The following is a 20104-nucleotide window of genomic DNA, read 5'->3' on the forward strand; positions in this document are numbered from 1 at the left end:
ATTCAGTTTTCACCATGCAGGTTTGCTTCTCTGAAACAGCCTTTCAGAAAAGTGCAGAGCTGTCACTAGCACAGATCTTCTGCTAGAAAACATGGGACGAAACTCAGACTGCAACAGAGCAGCCCCATACTCAGTAATGCAGCATCTACACTTTCCATTTCCCCTTTCCTCTCCTGTACTACTGTCAGTATTTCTAAAAGAGTAATTTTTTTCCTTCCCTGCCCACCTTGAGCTGGCTGCTTTTTAATTATTTCAGTGTATAGCTTCCCCTGCCTGTCTTCAGTGCATCATAAGGATTCAACCCACCTGTCACAGTATTCAGCATGACAGTGAAAACTTGTCAGAAACTCTCAGTAGATTTGACATTCTTTTTCTGGAATGTGTTTATCTGCCTCTCAAAAAGGGCTAGAATCTGGCAACTTAAATGATGGAGGAACATGTCAAATTCTTTCATTTTACTTTAATTGTCATTTATAAAAACCTCCACTTTGAAAGGCAACTCTGCCAATGAGTGGCTAAAGAAAAGGTTTCCTCTGTTTCAGGAATCTTTCACTAGAGAAGGCAGCCTAGGCAAAGACAACCAGCAGAACAGCAGACTGGAAACCTGGTAGAACAACTGTTCCCTGGGTTTTGGTAGTCTGGCAAACAGGGAGGTAGTGGCAAGTGAGGTAGTGCAATCTGTGACCAGCAAAGCTTCATAAGAGCAGCAGTGAGGAAGAAAGCAGAGGCTTTGTGGATTACACCGTGAGCAAGGAGGACTGTAAACATACCCCACATCCACTTCTCCTGTTTGGTATCACCAAGCAAACAAAGACACATGAATTTCATCCCAAATTCCCACTCTGGTTTTGAAGTTTTTTTCATATTTTAATGGCTTTAACATTCTTTCAATTTTAGGATGAAAAGTAAATTTATCTCTATGAATAAAAGTAAGGAATTATAGATAAATCTTTAGGAGAAGAGCAGTTGAAAATGTTCAGTAAAGCAATTACATTACTTCAATTCTCTTGTGAATTATTAATCAGTCTGAAGCATTGATCCCTTCTGAAATAGACTTAAATATTTGGATTAGTGACAAGGACACAATACTCAAGAAACATCAGAGGTGTGAAGGTAGCCAGAGTTATCACCAGCTGGTGATTCTGTTGTAGCAAAAAGAGAACAGGTCTTCAGAGCAATGATCTAATGGGCAGTTGTCCATACTCCGAAAAACCTCTCTTCCAGTGGGAAACTCCAAGGACTGGATAAGGACATATGCTCTCCTCAAATAGTTGGCTACTCTTTAGTCAATTCAGAAAAATTCTTTCCAAACTGAAGCAGCTCCAGTGTAGCACTCTTTGATGAAAAGATGTTGGAGGACATCAGGACATTAAAACAAAATTTTAAGTATCAACAGGAAGGAAACAAGCATAAACAATTCTAATTTTTATATTAAAGAATTCAACTTTGCAATAAGCTTTTGTTCTGCATTTAAATTCTCTCCAAATCCAATAACAAAAGCCATCAGAGCTTTGTTGAATGTAGTTTATACTATTAATCAACCTAATTAATGCATACAATATAATTAACAAGCTCTGTTGATTTCTTTCCTAGGTGTTCATGTATTTGGTCTTTGTGCAACTGCTCTTGTTACTGATATTATACAGCTATCAACAGGATATCAGGCCCCATATTTCCTGACTGTTTGCAAGCCTAACTATACATCCTTAAACGTATCTTGCTCAGAGAATTCATATGTTGTGGAAGATATTTGCTCAGGAGCTGACCTCAATATTATCAACGCTGGAAGGTTGGTTCTATTGTTCAGTGTATACATTTTTAAGTATTCATTTTATTTTCTGTCTCAGTTTCAAGATTTTTTTTCTATCTAGTTAAAGTCTCTGATTTAAAGGTGAATGCATAAATGTCTTTTTAGTGATGTTCAATTTTCTCCATATAGTTATTTGCCTAGCAGTGGGCTTTGGAAGACCTTGTCAGGTTCCAAAGCACATTCATAAGCAGCTGTTCTGCCCCCTCAGAGGAGGCACTTTGCTATAAATTTGTCCCTCGGTATAGCTTCTACTGCTTTTGAAGCAGTATAAGAACAGAGTAAGTTCCCTGTAACAGGCAGGGGAAGAAGCCTCCCAGGTGTTTGGTCTGAGACCTCTGTATAACATACATTACAGCTTGGGTGTTTGGGAGTTGTTGGATAAGTTTGTTTTCTGTTTCTCTAATTATTTTTTTTTTTATAAACAGCATTGAAAAAATATCTTTTTTTAAAGGAAATACCACAATAGTACAAAGCTGTGTGTTCCCAAACCAATCTTTTCTTGCGTGGTATTTCTAACTGTTTTTTTCTCTCTTTCCCCATAACCATTTGCTGATACTGGGATATTGCCAGTGAAGCCTGATGCTTGCAAGCAATGTCTTGCAACTGCATGGTGTCCCAGGGAAATCAGGACATGATTACATAGGAGCAGGCAGAAAATTTTTCACAATTACATCTCATTCATTTCATTATCTCAAATATGATGTCTACTGCTTTGAATTGACTGCCTGTAACAACATTCCAAAATCACCAATCACTCCTAAGTTTAAATACCATCACTTCTAAGAAACCGGTGAAATTAGCTGAAACATATTAAGACTAAGCAATCCAGTTTTGGGAGATTCTGTTTCCCTAGAAAAACAACCATGTATTGATACCTCAAAGTTATTCCCATCATAGAGGATACATTTGGCTATCTCTAATATTCTGGCACCACCCACAATGTCTCCTTAATTCAATTTTATTGCATTTTTTCTTTATTATTTTGTTATTTCCTTATGCCAGTCTCAACTTTACCAGAGCAAGTGCTACTGGTTCTTCAGTAGCACTTGCTACTTCCTTCAGTCACCTATGTAGAAACTGTGGTATAACTTCTACAATTCAGGAGGTTAATTTGACTTCAATAATTTCAGTATGGAAGGAACTTGTTCTGAGTTTGCTAATGGCCTTCATTTTTGATTTGTACTTCCCAAAAACTTTGGCTCCAGAAATTTGCCTCTGGACTGCTGTATGAAAAGCATAGAGAGCAGCACATAATTATCCAACTGATTACATCAAATCATTTTTCTGCAACATCCCAAAATATCCAATGGTTTCTTTTGTCCATATTTTCCTCTATTATCTTCACAGAGCATTTTCAATCACTTTTGTTCAGCTCTCTAGTGAGGTCTCTGTCCTCTGTCATCTCTGATATTCTGACTCAGTGTGACTCTCTCTCTCTCTCAGTAGGACTCTCATTGTTGTTCCCCCACTACACATCCTCATGCATGAACATTTAGAGTGATACATTGTCATCCAAGTTCAGGACACGTTTTCTTTGAGACCTTTGTTCACCTTTTCAATACAGAGCCATACAAAAAGGCTACATATTTTTAGCTGGAGTTATTTTAATTTGAGATTAAAAGATAACAAATAGAAGAACAAAAGCAGTGACACCATTGGAGAGTACTGAGAGTGCATTTAGTCTGTTTGCCCTGAAAGCATGTGAATAGAAAAGAGAATAAAGAGAAAATTGACTGTGCCATTGTGACACACCTTATATACTATTAAAATGCCATCAAATTAAGGTTAAGTGCTAGGACAGTTCATAGGACTCAAATATACACATTAGCTCCACAGAGACGCCAAATAGATTTCTATTTCATTAAAGCCTGCAAAGGTAAAGGAGTTGATTAGCTATTATAAACATTTACCTTATTTTTTTTTCATGTCTTTATTCCCCACTCCTCAAACCTGAGCTTGTTCTGCAGGAGTACTGTTTGTGAAAGATTTGTTCAGGGAGTTTAAAAATAAAATAAAATGAAGAGAATTTATATCTGTCTTTAGAAATGCAAAAGGAGCCATTCAGATTTCATTTCGCCAGAGTCATGAATCTGCTGGAGCCATAGGCTCAAATTCAGGTCAGCAGAGTGACATTCACACTGAACTACATGCACATTTTTAACTGCCAATTAATTATGTAGAACAGACAAGGCAAAATGCATAGGAAAGAAATTTAGAAAGCAGACTCTGCTGCTTTGCAGAACAAATGTCTGTCTAAAGTTAAAGAACTGTGTTTCAGTCTCTGCTATTTTAAACTAGCTCACTCAGGAGTTGCTAGGAAATTGACTGTACTGCAGCCCAGTTAGGGTGGCAAGATCCCCATCTGTGAAGCCAAATTATAGCTGAAGTATTTATCCCAAGCTGAGCTTTCTCAGGTGAAAGTTTCTGTTCTGACTACAAGGTAGACATGCTCGTCTTCACCAAGACATGCAGCATGTTACATTACATATCTATACCATTGTAAAGAGAGAAATCTTCACTGTCTCTGACTCATTCCTAGAGCTCAGAGGTCACTGACTTTTTTTAGGGCTTCTGTGATCTAGATGTCCACTGCAGAATAGGAATTACTGAATTCAAACCCAGCTTTTCTCTCTCTCTACTATGAAAAAACCTCCTTCACATTCACATCACTTTTCTTTAGTTGTTTTTAGAGAATTGAAATGGTCCAGTCCACATCATTCAAGTATCCAGGTATTCACTGGGAGCAGAAGGCCCTCAGCAATATCAAGAGCAGACCTGATATTGTCTACTGTCTCAAGAGTTTGGACAGGACATGTTTTCATTTATTCTCTTTCTCTGGCCATCAAGAAGGGGCCCAGTAATTCTTAAAATACCCTCCCTGTGCTGTTGTTCTCCATTAGATTCTGTCATGATGTAAAGTGCTGATTTTTTTTTTTAATAAACCTATAGACATAGCAAACAAAGATGTAGTTTGCCTCTCTCTGAGAAAAATGTCACCCAATGACAAATGTTACCAATAGATCACATATTGCTTAGGTAGTATAAGATGGCTGTGCTGCTCAGTGGTTTTTTTCAATGAGCATTTGAACTGAGAAGTATAATTTGATGTCCTTCCTTGGCAGAAAATCATTCCCTTCTCAACATGCCACCTTGGCAGCCTTTGCAGCAGTGTACATTTCGGTGAGTAACCAACTCTGTTCAGTTTCATTTATACAAGACAAAAGTCAGAAAGTAATTTGCTGTACATTGTAAAATTATGTGTTGCCTGGATATCTTAGATGGATGGATGGATGGATGCATGGATGTTTTTATCCTACTAATCTGAAAGCAAAATAAAACTACTAATAAAGCTGATTTTATTGTAGCTATTAAAGAATAAGGAAAAGATTCAACTGCTTCATATTCTTTTTTAAGAAGAAAACAAAAGTGTTATGTTAAAGTATGTTTGATGCCTCATATTATTCTCATACAAAAAGCAGTGTTTATCTGTCTCACACAGTGATACTTTAACTTACCAGTCAAATTAGCTGTTATGTATGCTGCCTTTTCTTTGTTGTGCTGCTTTTAAACTTGAGGCATTAAGGGCAATACGTTGATGTGATGCAGTTTGATTTCACCTCCAGAGATTTGCAGCATGGATGAAATGGCACAATCACTCCCAGAGGCCTTCAAGGTGTTACTGCAAAGAAAGTGAATAAAACCCATCAGTCACTAGCAGAGAATTGTGGGACATGCTGCAGCAATCACAGATGATTTTGCACTCCTGAGCAGTAACATTTCTTCAGTATGACCCACAATGTCTGTACTATAGACAATTTACTTGAAGTTTAAAAAGTAATTCCATCACCTACCTTGTGCTGTAAAAGTCAGAGGAAAAGAACAGTAATGACCAATTAATGACATTAGATAATAGTATTCTGCATGTACTGAGAGCTTGTGAGTATTTATTCTGCCCAGAGAAAGGCCAGAATTGGGAATAACACTGATGAACCACCTCCACTTAATTTTTGTAACCTCCCTGATATTATGGCACTCAGTTGAGAAATGGCTCTCTAAAGCATCTGGTGGCAGCTTTTGTTGGAACAGGTTACTGCGTTCATCTGGCACAACATCTGGCTTCTGTATTTCACAAGTGGTGACTCCTTAGTCACATTTATAGAACATTTAGGTGCTGATTTGGAACAGTACTGAGGCATAAAATACTTATCCTAATTGATGTTAATTAGCAACACTGCCTATGTTTCTGAAAATCTATTCCTTGTGATTTCAGATCTTTCTGCAGAAAGTGAGTAAATTTTAACAGGGCTGTAAAGTAAAATTAAATGGATCACTTGTAATATTACTGTGTACTAGTGATCTATATATAAAAGAAACACTGAACATTAGAATCCTCTTAGGTATATTTAAGTTTCTTCAACTGCTTCTTTATTTCTTTCTTTTTCAAGATGTACTTCAATTCTACATTAACGGACTCCTCAAAACTTCTTAAACCACTCTTGGTCTTTGCCTTTATCATCTGTGGAATTATATGTGGCCTGACTCGTATCACCCAGTATAAGAATCATCCAGTTGATGTTTACTGTGGCTTTCTCATAGGAGGAGGAATTGCTCTCTATTTGGTAAATATAATAGTCATGGTTAAGTTTAAAAAAATTAAACTTATAAGGCTGGAATAAGAGTACTGGTTATTTTTATGAAAACTTACCATCATGCTCACATGCCATAAGTATAAATAAAGTCAATATGTGTTGAAAATTATGAATTAGGGATAAAGACTTTAAAAGCAAACAGGAAAAAGCAAACAAGTATTTCAATGTAAAGTTTCATAACAGTGCATAAAGTGTAATATAATCATCTGGCATTGTATACAGAAATGGTTCTAACTTTATGGGCTTTATTAAATAGTTAAAAATACTCATCTCTTCTAATCCACACTTAAAAGCATAACACAAGAAAAATATTTGATTAATTGATATTTGATGCTGATCTGAGTTGATATTTACAGTGTCTGCTTTATGATCTCAAAAAATTATTGAATTAGTATGAGTAACTCATCTGAGTGAATTGCTGAATCTGCAGGAAATTAAAGGCAATATTATACACTTGTCATTCTTTGGAGTTCTCAGAGAAACCGTGCAGGGGAAAAAGGATGGTCAAATCAGGTTATTCCTATGCTTTTCCTTCGTACTGTGTCAAAAGAGATGGAACACCTTGGAAGGAAGCATGTAGGTCATACCTGTCAGTAGGAAGCTCATCAAGCACTTGCTTTTGCTTGCTGCCTCAGTATGTCTCCAGCAGCAATTTGCTGCCCTGGCTGCTCAGAGAGCAACACAGGTGCCTGGGAGCAATCAGAGCTTCTGCTGACACCACTGCTTGAGTGTAGGCAGGCGAACAGAAGAGTCTTAACAGGCAGTGGGAGGGTTTTACCCCCAAGAAGTCAATGATGAATTTTACTATAATACTAAAATAAGTTCATTTCCTGACCCCCTTTTTCCTATGATAACGTAAGCTGACATACCTGCAGATGGTCTGCAGGTCTGCAAAGCTGACCAGGGAAAAATGGCTTTCACAGTGGCAGAAGAAACAGCAGTCAGAATAATAACAGAAACCCCATGAGCTACTAAAGTCAGCCTCTGTGATTGCACTGTGAGTAGAAAGGCACTCTGTTGAGAATATTATTTCAAATTATTCTCTGTTGAAGATCTACCTAAATAGAGCTGCTATCCCCAGGTTTGAAATATACAAACATGTATACTTTATTGTGTGAGATCATAGAGCAGAGAGTATGTTTTCCTGGATACCCAGTGCTCAGTAAATCTGCCCTCAAAACTAGGAGGATGGGGAGGAGAAATAATGTGAAACTACAAGTAATTCTGAAAGGAATATAAAGAACAAGTAACTCAAGTGATTGAGTCAGATATTTGACCCTCTCACAGAATACCCTCAGTGGAGTCTTTTTAAAATGACAGCACTTTACAATGAGTCTACTGATTAGGAAAATGTTTTAGAAGTAAATCTTATTAAAGTTCTGCACAGCTTGGAAAGCAATTGATTTAAATTTGATAAAATTTTCTATTATGTAGGCATTGTATTACATGGTTATTGTACAGTAAAAATAATCTGCAGATGGCAGAGATCAACTCAAGCTGTAACAAGATTCAGCAAATCAGGGTAAACAGTTGTAAAATAGCTTTGCCTAAGAGACTACAAACATCTATTTTACTATTTTTCTAGCAAAACATTATTTCTGTATCTGTTCCTTGATAAGAAGAAAGCTTGTGGAGGCTAAATCCTTACCTCAACTATACATGTACCTAGAGGTACCAGTTTGAGGATAGAGTCTGGGCTAAGGCTATACTAGTGAGGAAATAAACTAGTATGCTTACTTGCATACCTGTCAGTTTAGCTGGAGTAATTATGTCACTGAATTCTATTGAAAAGCTAAAGAATGCAATTACAGTACCTTAAAACATGTCCTTTTTAACTTTCTTAACCGACTGTTGATGCTTCTGTCCAAATATCAGGGCATCTATGCTGTGGGGAACTTCTTACCAAGTGACGAGAATGTGTTTCACCCAAATTTTCACAGAGAACCTCTAAGGTCATTGACAGACCTCAGTCAAGATGCCAACAGAATCCTGCCAGGTAAAAATGGCAGCAGCAGCGATGGCATTGTCTCTCACCGTACAGAAGGTATCCTGAATAGAAACCACAGAGATTCAGGCTCTCTGACCAATCTCAAGAGAGCAAATGCTGATGTAGAAATAATAACACCACGAAGCCCAATGGGAAAGGAGAACATGGTTACTTTCAGCAACACTTTGCCAAGAGTCAACACACCATCCTTGGAAGATCCAGCAAGACGCAATGCAACAATACACGCATCAATGGATTCTGCCCGTTCCAAACAGCTGCTGTCCCAGTGGAAGAACAAGAATGAAAGTCGAAAGTTGTCCCTGCAAGTGATAGAGACTGAATCTGGCCAGTCACCACCAAGGGCTATCGAAATGAGGTCAAGCTCAGAACCCTCCAGAGTGGGTGTAAATGGTGATCATCATGGCCCACCTAACCAATACCTGAAAATCCAGCCTGGCAATGTTCCAGGTTGTAACAACTCAGGTCTTACTGGCGGGCCAAGGGTCTCTATTCAGTCCCGTCCTGGCTCATCCCAGCTAGTACACATTCCTGAAGAGACTCAGGAGAACGTGAACACATCACCCAAAACTAGTTCAGCTAGAGCTAAATGGCTGAAAGCTGCTGAGAAGAGTGTTGCATGCAGGAGCAATAGCCAGCCAAGAATCATGCAAGTAATAGCCATGTCTAAGCAGCAAGGAGTGCTTCAGGGCAGTCCAAAGAGTTCAGAGGGAAGCACAGTGACCTGTACAGGAGCCATCAGATACAAAACCTTGACAGACCATGAGCCAAGTAGCATTGTTAGAGTTGAGGCCCATCCAGAAAATAACAGACCTGTAATTCAGATGCCATCAGAAGGTGAAGGAAGTGGGTCTTGGAAATGGAAAGGTCCTGAAAAAGTCACTCTTCGTCAAACATATGAGCTAAATGATCTTAACAGAGACTCTGAGAGCTGTGACTCCTTAAAAGACAGTTATGGGTCAGGTGACAGGAAAAGAAGCAACATAGATAACACTGAGCATCACCATCATGGAATCACTACAATAAGAGTCACTCCAGTGGAGGGAAGTGAGATTGGCTCAGAGACTCTGTCCATTTCTTCTAGCCGGGACTCAACACTTCGAAGAAAAGGTAACATCATTTTAATTCCTGAGAGAGGGAGCAGCCCAGAGAACACCAGAAACATCTTCTATAAAGGCACATCCCCCACACGAGCGTACAAGGACTGACAGGAGACATATCAGCTGGTCCATGCCGCCACAAAGTAAACATGTCTTGACACAGGTTCTGCTCCCTTTATTTTGAGCCGACATTTACCTTTATGTGCCAAATTATTGACCAGCAGCCCTGCATTGCTGATGTGCAATGGGCACGAGCCTGTGAAAAGCATGTGGTGAGGGGAAAAGCACAATGCCAGAACTAATGTGAAACATTTTCATGCAACTCGTTTCTTCAGATTCAAAACATTTATCTGAGGGTGATGATGTCAATTAAAAGAACGGTCTTAAACACAGACACTGTATTTCCTGAATGTGCCAACTTTTTATTTTATATTTGTGTCCAAAATTGACTGACTTTTTCACAGCAAAGGCTGTATCAGTGGTATATATTCACCTTTGCAGAATTTGCACCAAATCTTTAATACAGAGTGGTGCTGATGATAACTTTACATGTTTTGAAAAATTGCATAATTATTAGACTCTGCAAACATGACATATTGATGTGCAGTTACTTTACAAGTAATATTGCTAATACTATGATGATGCTGGCTGCATTCATTTAGCGTAGGAAATATTTACAGCTTTGTTATAGTGGATCTGTCACATTCAAAGGTTGCAAAGGTTTTGTGTAGTTCTTTAAGATGTCTACTGCAACAAAAAATGTGTGGGTGACTTTCCATTAGAATGGAATTACTATCTATTTTGAATAGTTTTGCTGCTACTGCTCAACTTTTGTTTAAGAACAGGTGCTACTAATGAAGAGGCTGCTTCTTAGTGGGCTAACTTGTAGAATTGTTTTAAATTACATTTTTAAGGGGTCTTATCAAGTACTACAAGTGATTCAGATTTTACATTTTTAAACTTCTTATTCTGTCCTTCAGCAACCCTTCCATTTTTCTATTAGTTTTTAAACAGATAATGCAGGACGCCAATAACTGCAAGATGTGCAAACGTGAAAGGCGAGCCATGAGTAAATAAAAATAGATGGCAACTTTTCCTGACCAGCTTCCAAGGAGACAGGAATTAATATCATAGCTCACACTTAGAAGCAGTCATCCACCTCACTTGCTTAGTATGCCACAAGAACAATCACAAGTTTCACCCCAATCACCATCACACAGGGGATTTGTGCTTCGCTTTAAAGAATGGAATGCCTTGGTATTGCAGAATCACTGAACAAGTGTTGCATTGTGCCACTACTGCAGTTCACGTCCCTTGAGACACCCTCCAGAGCCTTCTTAAGCATGGTATTTTTCCTACCACTGCCACTTAAGAATATAAAGTCTCTTCACCTGAGAAAACATAAATTATTTTAGTAAACTGAGCTTTGGATATAATGAAAAAACTTGCCTGCTAAAAATCTCCATTGCCAAAAATTGTTGAAAGGATAATCTCTGAAGGGAATAAGCTTGTCATGTCCCAGAATGGGCCTGCTAGAAGAAATGCCTCATTTCATTTGGCTCTGACTTAAACCCTGAAGGAAGCCAGGGGCAGTGCTCACCCACTGCAGCTCTTCATTCTCTCCTAATTCTACCTGAAAGAGAGCTACTCTCAGACACCTGGCAGCTCCCCTGCTAGCAGGGGAAGGGAATGGCTTAGCAGTCCTCTCACTGAAGAAGATCAGGTCTGTTCTCTGGCTTCGTGAGAGAAGTGTTTTGGTCTAAGGCCTCTTCTCATTTAGGGCATCAGAGAACAAGATACATTCTCTATAGTCAGAACCTGTCTACAGACCCTACCCCACAGAACTCTAAGGAAAAGCCCACCCTACCCCAGGCAAGTAGGAGGGAGAAGGAAGAATCATCCTGTTCAAGAAGATAAACAACACAACACAAACATAGACCAAAAAAAACCAAAAAAAAAACCCCAACAACATTAAACCAAACAACAAAACAAAAACCCAAAAAAAAGACCTCCAAACCAAAACAAAATCCCAAACCCAACCCCAAACCTAAGTAATTTCACAAGTATGAGGATGGTGTTTGTGAGTCAGTGGAAAGCTTTATGTGTACTTCCCAGTTTTACAGGTGCTCCAGGCTTAGCTGAATGCTTGCTGTCAAGCCAACTGTGCCAAGCTATGCTTCCCTCACCTGCCCATCACCCAGTGCTGTGGAAGAGTGTCAGTCCTTAAAGAAATTACCACACTCTTTCTGTTATTGATACAAGATGACCCCATCACACTTAGGATGATTGGGAGAAATTATTCTGCAGGTTGCATGTAAGAAGCTACCCAGTAGGGTTGCAGCATATTGTGTATGTTAAAGGCACTGTATGTTGAAGACACACTTTAAGGCACATCAGCTGGGAAAAATAATCATAGATACCAGGAGAAAAAGAAAAAAAAAATATTTTTTTTAGAAATAGGTTCTCAGATGCTAGTATTTACAAGTCAGGATTTGTTTTTTTCTTTTCAAGAGGATGTATCTTTAGTCCTTGGTATTTAATATGAAATTTTGTACAAGATTCCTAGGAATTAAAAACACTTGGACTGTCATGGACAAAACCCTTTGGCTTTAGTTCAGTCTAGGTACAGGGTAAAGGAGGTAGGATTAGCTTTAAAGGAAAGGGTGAGACACAAACACTGTTGGCCTATCAGTGCAGGGAAATAAGATGCAATCATTTGTTAGTTTGTAAGTGCAGGGGGAAAGAACATAAGTAGATGAACCTGGAAATAAAGGAAAATTGAAATGGAGAATAATGGCAATAAAGCAAAGATTAGAAAACGGTCCCTCTGGCAATTTAGCTGTTTCGGAAACAGCAGGATTCCTGGTGGGAGTGTTTGTTCTTTATTCCTTGGTTTTAGTCAGATATATATTGGCATATATGTTGCTTTTATTACTCTAAAACTTACTGCACTATTTCAAGTGCAGTGTGATATTTTTCCTAAAGTTTCCTATTTCTTAAGAAAAGATTTTAAAGCTCTTGTGTAATCATTGAAATTATGTTCTATACATAAATATTGATATATTCTTTTTTACTCAAAGTGCCAAAGGCTACTGTTTTTAATAATGGCTTATCAAATTATATTACGTTAGAGAGCAGAAATGTAATAATATATACATTGGAACTCAGACCTCTGCATGTATATTTGATAAGGAGCCTTTTGTAAAATTACTCTTTGTTTACATTCCACTGGTACCTTAATTTAAAATTAATCAAATAAATCGACAGGTGACATCTTCTTAGTGTTCTGGTTTTCTTACTTGCTAACAGGCACGATTTTCTTTGTTAGGCTGTGCTTTACTGAGAAAAGAAAATACTTAAAAATAAAATATGTTTTTAAATGAGAATTCTCTATATAAAGTATTGTGTTTAATAAAATGTTATGCCATGTTTTCAAATGGAAAATAATTTGTAAATTGCTATAAATGTATTTTGTTAAATAAGTACAGATCAATGCTACTGTGTGAGTTTATTGTGCTAACATCATGAAATAAAGATAAAATTCCTCATTGATGCTTGTTTATCTCTGTGGTGAAGCAGAGTCTCACTCCCCCCAAATGAATTAATTAACTTTTCATTAGGTATCTCATGATGTGTAAAAGTGGTCATTAGTGAGAAACCTTGAGGCCTTGCACAGTGGTAAGAATTTATAAGAAACAGTGTCCAAACAATCTTTTCTCTAACCTAAAAACATTTTACAAAAAAAAACTCCAAGTGAATTGGGATCTTCAAGCCATGCGAGGATGTGCCTGCTCAATCATTCTGCAGCACCTGTTGCATTGCTAAGCCCCTAATGCCCCTAAGCCACCTTGCTAGTTTTGGGTTGAGCTGCCAGACATGGTGAGGCCAGCCTTGGATTTGTGAATTCTCATTCACAGATGTCAGAGGCAGATGTCAGAGGCAAACCTGAGAGGACAGGCTCTCCTCAGTGGAAGGAGTTAGGATGCAGGAGTCAGCAGGTGGCATACACCCTCAGCTGGCAACAATGAAAGCACACTCTGGCAAGCAGTCTTACCTAGAAGGCAAACAAGGTAGTGTGGTAAGCACACACAAAGACTGTCTGCACGCCTGTCTTGAGACACCCTGAAACAGCAATAGCAGGGCCCAGGTGCCCGGGGTGGAAGACACAGCTGTAGCTGAGACATGCACTACATTGCCAATGGCCTAATGGAGGACCACAGGGAGTAGCATGCAATGCATGGCAGCACAGCAAACTGACTCTGAGAAGCTTTCCCAAGTGAGCCTGGGCCTTTGTGCAAGTTGAAGATGCTATACAAAAGGGAAGAGTAAGCAGCACTGAAAGAATAAAATCATATTTTTTAAATTTGCATGTGATTTTTATCAAGCAGTTTAGGCAGCTAATTAGTACAATCAGTGCTTTCTTAATTCCTCTTTAGTTATTCTTCAAATAAATGAAGACTGGGACACTGTAACACAATTAACTTCCTGCATATTAAGATACAAAATGTGCCAGTTTACGAAGTCCTGAGCTCTTGTCATTGAGAAGAGTGAGGGACCAAAGGAACTGGTGAGAGTATATCTTAACCTGTGAAGTGATACAGAAACTACATGGATACTCTATGATATTCAAGATCAAAATTTTTGAAGATTACAACAAGAGTAGCTAATCTAGCACTTGACATGCAGCTAACACAACCAAAATACTTCAGAACCTCTGAAGGAGCATATCACCAGTGAAGCTCACCGAGTGGAGTTTCAGCAAGGCTGGTGAGTTGGACAGCATCATCTGTATGCCATAAAGCCATGTTAGACTGCATAAACAGTCTGTTGTTATAAAGGAAAACATGTAGAGAGACACAGCAAGAGATCTGCTGCCATAGAAACAGAAGTAGCTGCTAGATGTGCTGCATCATTGCTACACTGAGGAAAAACCATGGATCAGCAGTATACCACAGACTGCATCTAACTTGCTTTGTTCAATCAGAATTTAAAACCTGAAACAGATAAATGATGATCAGTTATTTTTTATAACATAATGTAGCTGCAAAGGCTTAGAATAGTTTCTATCAGGACTTAATAACTAATGGAAAACTGGAGATGAAAAACTGAAAAATTACGGAATAAATATAATTCAGAAGCTTTAATGTGATGTTCATAGTGCTTTGCATTCTCAGAAAAATGAAAAAAGCTATAGCGCCTGATCATTCATTTCTTATCCAGACTTTGCTCCTACAGCAGTTAAAGAGTGCTTTACTTTGCAGTGTTTGTTCCTATTTGCTAACAAATGAAGCTGAAAGTCCATATTCCTAATCCATCTCTCCTATTCCTGTTCATGATACTTTCTTTTTCATAAGGAATCCAACTGCCAGAACCATCCACTACAAGAGTGCCCATTCCATCTTCTATTACACCCAGTCTTGCTCCAGTCTTGTACAGACTTAATCAGCCTGTTTCACCTACAGTGCAACTGCTTTATGTGGAATCGGTGAACATTTTTAACAAATAAAAATAAGCTGCTGTCTAAATCACTGCAGAAACAGGATTTTAAAGTTTACTTTTAGAAAAATGTATAATGACAACAGGTGAAATGTGTTTCTCTGTAGTCAGTATCTCATTGTTCATAATTCTCTTGAAAAGTGAGAATGAATTTCTGTTTTTAAATTATAGCAACATGGAGCTTTGGATTATCCAAAGAGAGTTTAGCACTGATAAACAGCTGATAAATTGAATTCTGAGTCCACCTGATTCTCACTTCTTAAATGGGACTACATAAAACAAAGTAGTTGTATAATAAATTACAGGCAGAGATATAATATCTGTTATGTGTATTACATTTAGGGCACAAGGATGACATTCGGTAGATGCCGTAATCTCCTGCAACTGTATTAATCTTTAGTGAGTGCTGCCAGTTCCTGGTTGAATTGTGATGTTATAATCTAAATAGGAAAAAAAAATTGTATGTTGGAAATTTATTCAGATTTTCTCTCTTCCATGAGACAAAAATAAAGTGCTCCATTTAAATGCACTCCTACATGGTTTTCACTGCATAATGGTGCTCTGTGGCAGCAGCTTGCACAGTAATGCTGCTTTCTACTAAAAAGTATGAATTGACCTTATGCAAACTGCAGTAATTGTATCCTGCATTAATGAAAAGATCCTTCCTTTTTCCAGAAGAGGAAATTCAATTGAATTGAGGTACTGTGAATCCAGAAATTCAGATATTTGCAATATTTATGTCTCTGGTGCCAATACCATAGAGAAACCTATGAAAGCAGAAGCTTCTGGATATGAACGTCACAGATCTCTCACTTAAGCAATAAAGTGCTGAAAGTGCTTTTATGTCTTTTTAGCATATACTTTCCAAATATGGATTTTTAGAAGTTTCACCGAGCATCTAGTTGATTATGTTGTCCCTACTAAATACAAAGTTCAAATCTATGTCCTCTACTACCAAGTGCCTGAAAGAAGTCTTAAGAAAAAAACACTTCCATTCAGGTTGGCCTTGTTTTATTTCCTTGAGAGTTCTTAGTATCTATCAGAGTAATGAGTGCTTACTAAGAAGATGAGACAAAAGGACAGAAGATTTGCATATTGTTTCTTTTCAAACTGGGATGTACATCACCTTAAAAAAAATTAAAATGTAGTGGTTCTTGGGATAGTGAAGAGTCAGTTACAATAAACAAGATCCTTTAGTGTTGCCATCTTATTGCAAAGGTTCCATATCTTCTCAGTGATTTCTCATGTGCAGCACCTCACACCACTGACTCCTTCTTCTTCTCAGCACAACCAACAAACTCCAACTCTCCTTTCAACCACCTAACCCACTCTAATGTAGCACTCGTCTTCTTATTGGACACAGCTGTGGCCTGTTAAGGGCAGGCCTGTTCCTAATCTTTGGTGATTAGTACAGCTGCAGCTCCTCAGGTGTGCGATTCCCTTCTGCACTATTTTCTTAAATTCTGTCCCTCCACACTTTAGCTGTCATAGTGAATGTAAAAAATTTCTGGAACTCTGTGTGTTAGCTACCATAATCACTCAGTCTTTTCAGCATCTGAAGTCCACTGGAACCAAATCAATCTTGAAGAAATGTAAACTGTCAAGATTAAATAACCTTGTATGTTTCAAAACTAGCAGGAAATCTTCTAGCTGTTGCTACAACTTACAGCTCTGCCCAGATAAGCAATTATAATGTCAAAATATGGCTTACACATGGACACATTGATAGGCAGATTAAATTAATTTCTAAACAATTTTTAAAAATAGAAAGAAATATTCCCTTGAAATTGCTAGAATTACTTGATAACTGCCAGTAATAAACCCATTGCACTATCTGTATTATGATTGTGTAGAATTCTTGTTGCAGAATGTGGATTCAAATTGGCTGAGTACAGCCCTGTCTGTCCTTGGTCCAGCATAAGTAGCCTGTGTGAGGCTTTGAGTTTTGAAAATTGTTAGCAGTAAGAGGCTGGGAAATGATAAAGCTGGAGGAGCAGGAGCAGCAGGGTCAGTGATTCACCAGCATGGACAAGAATATGGACAGAATATGAACAAGAGAGGAAGACAATGAGTTATGGTACTGTGTATGCTTCCAATTCCCACACCATCACACTTAGCATTCAAAACAGGAATGTCTTCCAAAACAAATCAAATAATCAGCAATAACAAAGCCATCAAATCAAGCAGTGGCTAATTATTAACGCACACCAACAAACAAAAGCAGCAGCATTTCAGCTCTCTCCTTAGTGTAAAAATTCAAAGCTGTGAAATGAGAAATGTTCTAGCTGGAACCTCACAAATGCCCTAACCCTATTTCTCACCAATCTGTCTTTCCTGCCTATCAAATTCGATTGACTGACAGGCAATTTTTATGAGCCTTTGGACTATGCAAGCTCCAGTAATTCCTTCTTTAAAAAGCCTTTCACTCCTGCTCACTGCAAGAGGTGAAAAAATGTGTCTGTGTGAAGAAAACAAGCCAATTTGGCAGAAAGGAATCCATCAACTGCCATTAGCACTACCCTTAGGTATGGCAGCTGGGATGAGCCAAAGGCCATAACTGGCAACTTTGTTTTACCTCATCTCTCAAGAGATACTGACGAGATCTTATTGGCCCAATTAACATCTAAGTCCTGTCAGACTATTTTAGATCAGATTGTCAAGACTGTTTGGACAGATGAAGATACAGAGCTAAAAATACTGAGAATGACACACTTTATTACATGAATTGGCCATTCTTTTAAGGAAGAGAAGGATGATTTCTCTCTCCCCTTTTCCCTAGCAACCATGAAAATTTTGGGTTCTTTTTCATTTCTAGAACAGCCCTGATTTCAGGATTGCCAGAAAATAGAGGCATCTGCTTGTAGCCAAGGCATCTTCTGAATGGCACAGGACATTCAGATAAAGCTTTTTAGACCCTTTGTCTTATTATGGAAATTATTTCAGCTAAAAGAGAATTACAAAGCCTGAAGTATGGGAAGATTTTCATCACTCCATGAAATGTTCATATTATAATCCATCCCTAGCAGAGAACTTGCTTGACAAATACTATAAATGGGAGACTCTATAAGAGGATATATAATTATTTATCTGCGGATAAATTCTCACAGATCATCTTTCCTATGCAGCTTGACTAAAAGACATAATCAGGAAGTCCTTGATCTGTTAATGGGCTAATAGCACTCTAAATCCAAACTACCACAAAAAACACTGACAGTTTTAAAATACTATTTTACTTTTTTTTCTTTTCCAGTGAAGTAGTATCACTGAACTCTATGCATCATATTGATATTGCACTGAGGGTGTTGTAGTTTGTTTGTGTGGTTTTAATAATTTTTCAGTCAATTTATTTTTAGCAGAGTTATTTTCATTCCCACTAAATTCAGTCTAAGTTCTCAAGCAATGCTTTATGTCAAGGTGGTTGGCCAGTGTCTCAGGGTTAAGAGGAATAAACATTAGTTACTTAAATGAGTATACAAAATTTCTTACCAACTGCTACATTTGTTCTTTAAGTCAGAGTCATTTTGTGTCAAAAGGACAAGCAAGTAATATTGAAGGAAAAAGGAAAAAAGAACCCTGAAACCTGCAACTATAATCCCATTATACAATCATTGCTGGAGACTCCAAACCAAGAATGTCAGCCAGTCACATTCCTAACAGAGATTGAAGAAATTTCTAGGCAAGGCACTTGGGTGACTATACAAGTACATGTCATTAAACAGAACCTAGAAGTGGAAACAGATACAATCTCCTCAGCTTCTTTACTTCTGTCCAGACAATTTCAGAGAGAGGAGCTAACTAGTGCTGAAGAGGAATGAGAGAAGTATTCCTCCTTTTCAGTCAGACCAATTATTTTATAATCACTGTGCTGCTGAGAGTTTGGGGCCTCCTGTGGTTGTAGATCTGAAAAATCAGAATAACACGTCTCTAGTGCAGAAAGGGGTAATGATTTTCAAAAGATTTAAAAATGCATAAATGTCTAACAGCCTGCATCCTGAAAATCTTCCATGGAATCCATGGGGGGAGGTAGCTGCAAAGTGATAAAAATTTTAACCATATAAGTTGGTCACATTTTTTTATATTTATAGACATTTTGTGGAACAGACTAGGGTTTAGGGGCTTTAACATTTTGCCATGAAATGAAACATATAAAATAAAATTATAATGAACCCTCCATGACAGATCTCTGAAGCATAATGATGCTAAAAATAAAATGTTACCAGGGAAACTGAATGGAGCTGAAATTAGTGATACGGCCTGATCTAAAGCCACTGAAATAAAATGAGAACAGGACCAAATTACACTGAAGAAAATAAATCAAAAGTAAAACAGTCCTTCAACAGCAAAGGCTTTACTCTGATATTATCTCTGATTAAACCAAAACCAATATAAGACTCCTAGAATGGTTTTTTCAATGGTTTGATTGTCCTCATGCAAGGCTCTGCATGTGTGTGTGTGTGTGCAAAACAACAACTGAGCACCAGCAGCCTAGAAGGAGACTGCAGCCTGCACTGCAATGATTCCTTCCTCAGCATAAGAGCTCGTAACTTGAGTCAGCTTTACACAACTAAAACTTCATTTGTTCTACCACATGTCAGCAACTCTTCCAACTTATGTTTTTAAACTCTTACAAGAGAAAGTTAAAAGGTGGAAAATTATTCAAGATACATTTCATTAAGAGTCTAGATACTCTAATTTCAGTAGACATACGCATTTGTAAGGAGCATAGAGTCACCTACCACTCCAAACTTCACTATTTCTGAAAATGTTAGCCTACTGCTATAAAATGGCCAAATAGTTATTTTCAGACACAAGACATTACTTCAGGACTAAATTATTTACAGAGAAGTACAATGACTCCAGACTTGACATCTCCATCCTACATTTGTTAATTTTATCACCAAACCTGAGTTTATTTCCTCACTTCACCTACAATTTCACAGTGGTATTGGTATAATATATCCCTGCCACAATATCCATTCTTACCCAGTGATGGCAGGAAGGCTCCCTGTTTGTATTATTGCTCCTCAACTAAAAAATCTTAATC

The 20104-nt window shown here is 37.9% G+C and overlaps 1 protein-coding gene and 1 long non-coding RNA gene across 2 annotated transcripts in view; one reads left to right on the forward strand and one right to left on the reverse strand.

Moving 5' to 3' along the window:
- PLPPR4 (phospholipid phosphatase related 4) overlaps positions 1 to 11570 on the forward strand; it is a 28920-nt gene extending 17350 nt beyond the window's left edge. The window contains exons 4-7 of the mRNA XM_005482056.4: positions 1594 to 1789; positions 4933 to 4990; positions 6256 to 6429; positions 8335 to 11570. Of these exons, the coding sequence (XP_005482113.2) occupies positions 1594 to 1789; positions 4933 to 4990; positions 6256 to 6429; positions 8335 to 9672 (1766 nt within the window). The 3' untranslated portion in view covers positions 9673 to 11570. The remainder of the gene's footprint in view (positions 1 to 1593; positions 1790 to 4932; positions 4991 to 6255; positions 6430 to 8334) is intronic.
- The window catches only part of LOC141729852 (uncharacterized), a 52064-nt gene that overhangs the window by 6755 nt on the left and 25205 nt on the right, over positions 1 to 20104 (reverse strand). Inside the window, exon 2 of the long non-coding RNA XR_012581369.1 lies at positions 5326 to 5489. This is a non-coding gene — a long non-coding RNA (uncharacterized LOC141729852). The remainder of the gene's footprint in view (positions 1 to 5325; positions 5490 to 20104) is intronic.

This window comes from Zonotrichia albicollis, chromosome 8 (genome assembly GCF_047830755.1).
Source record: "Zonotrichia albicollis isolate bZonAlb1 chromosome 8, bZonAlb1.hap1, whole genome shotgun sequence".
NCBI lineage: Eukaryota > Metazoa > Chordata > Aves > Passeriformes > Passerellidae > Zonotrichia > Zonotrichia albicollis.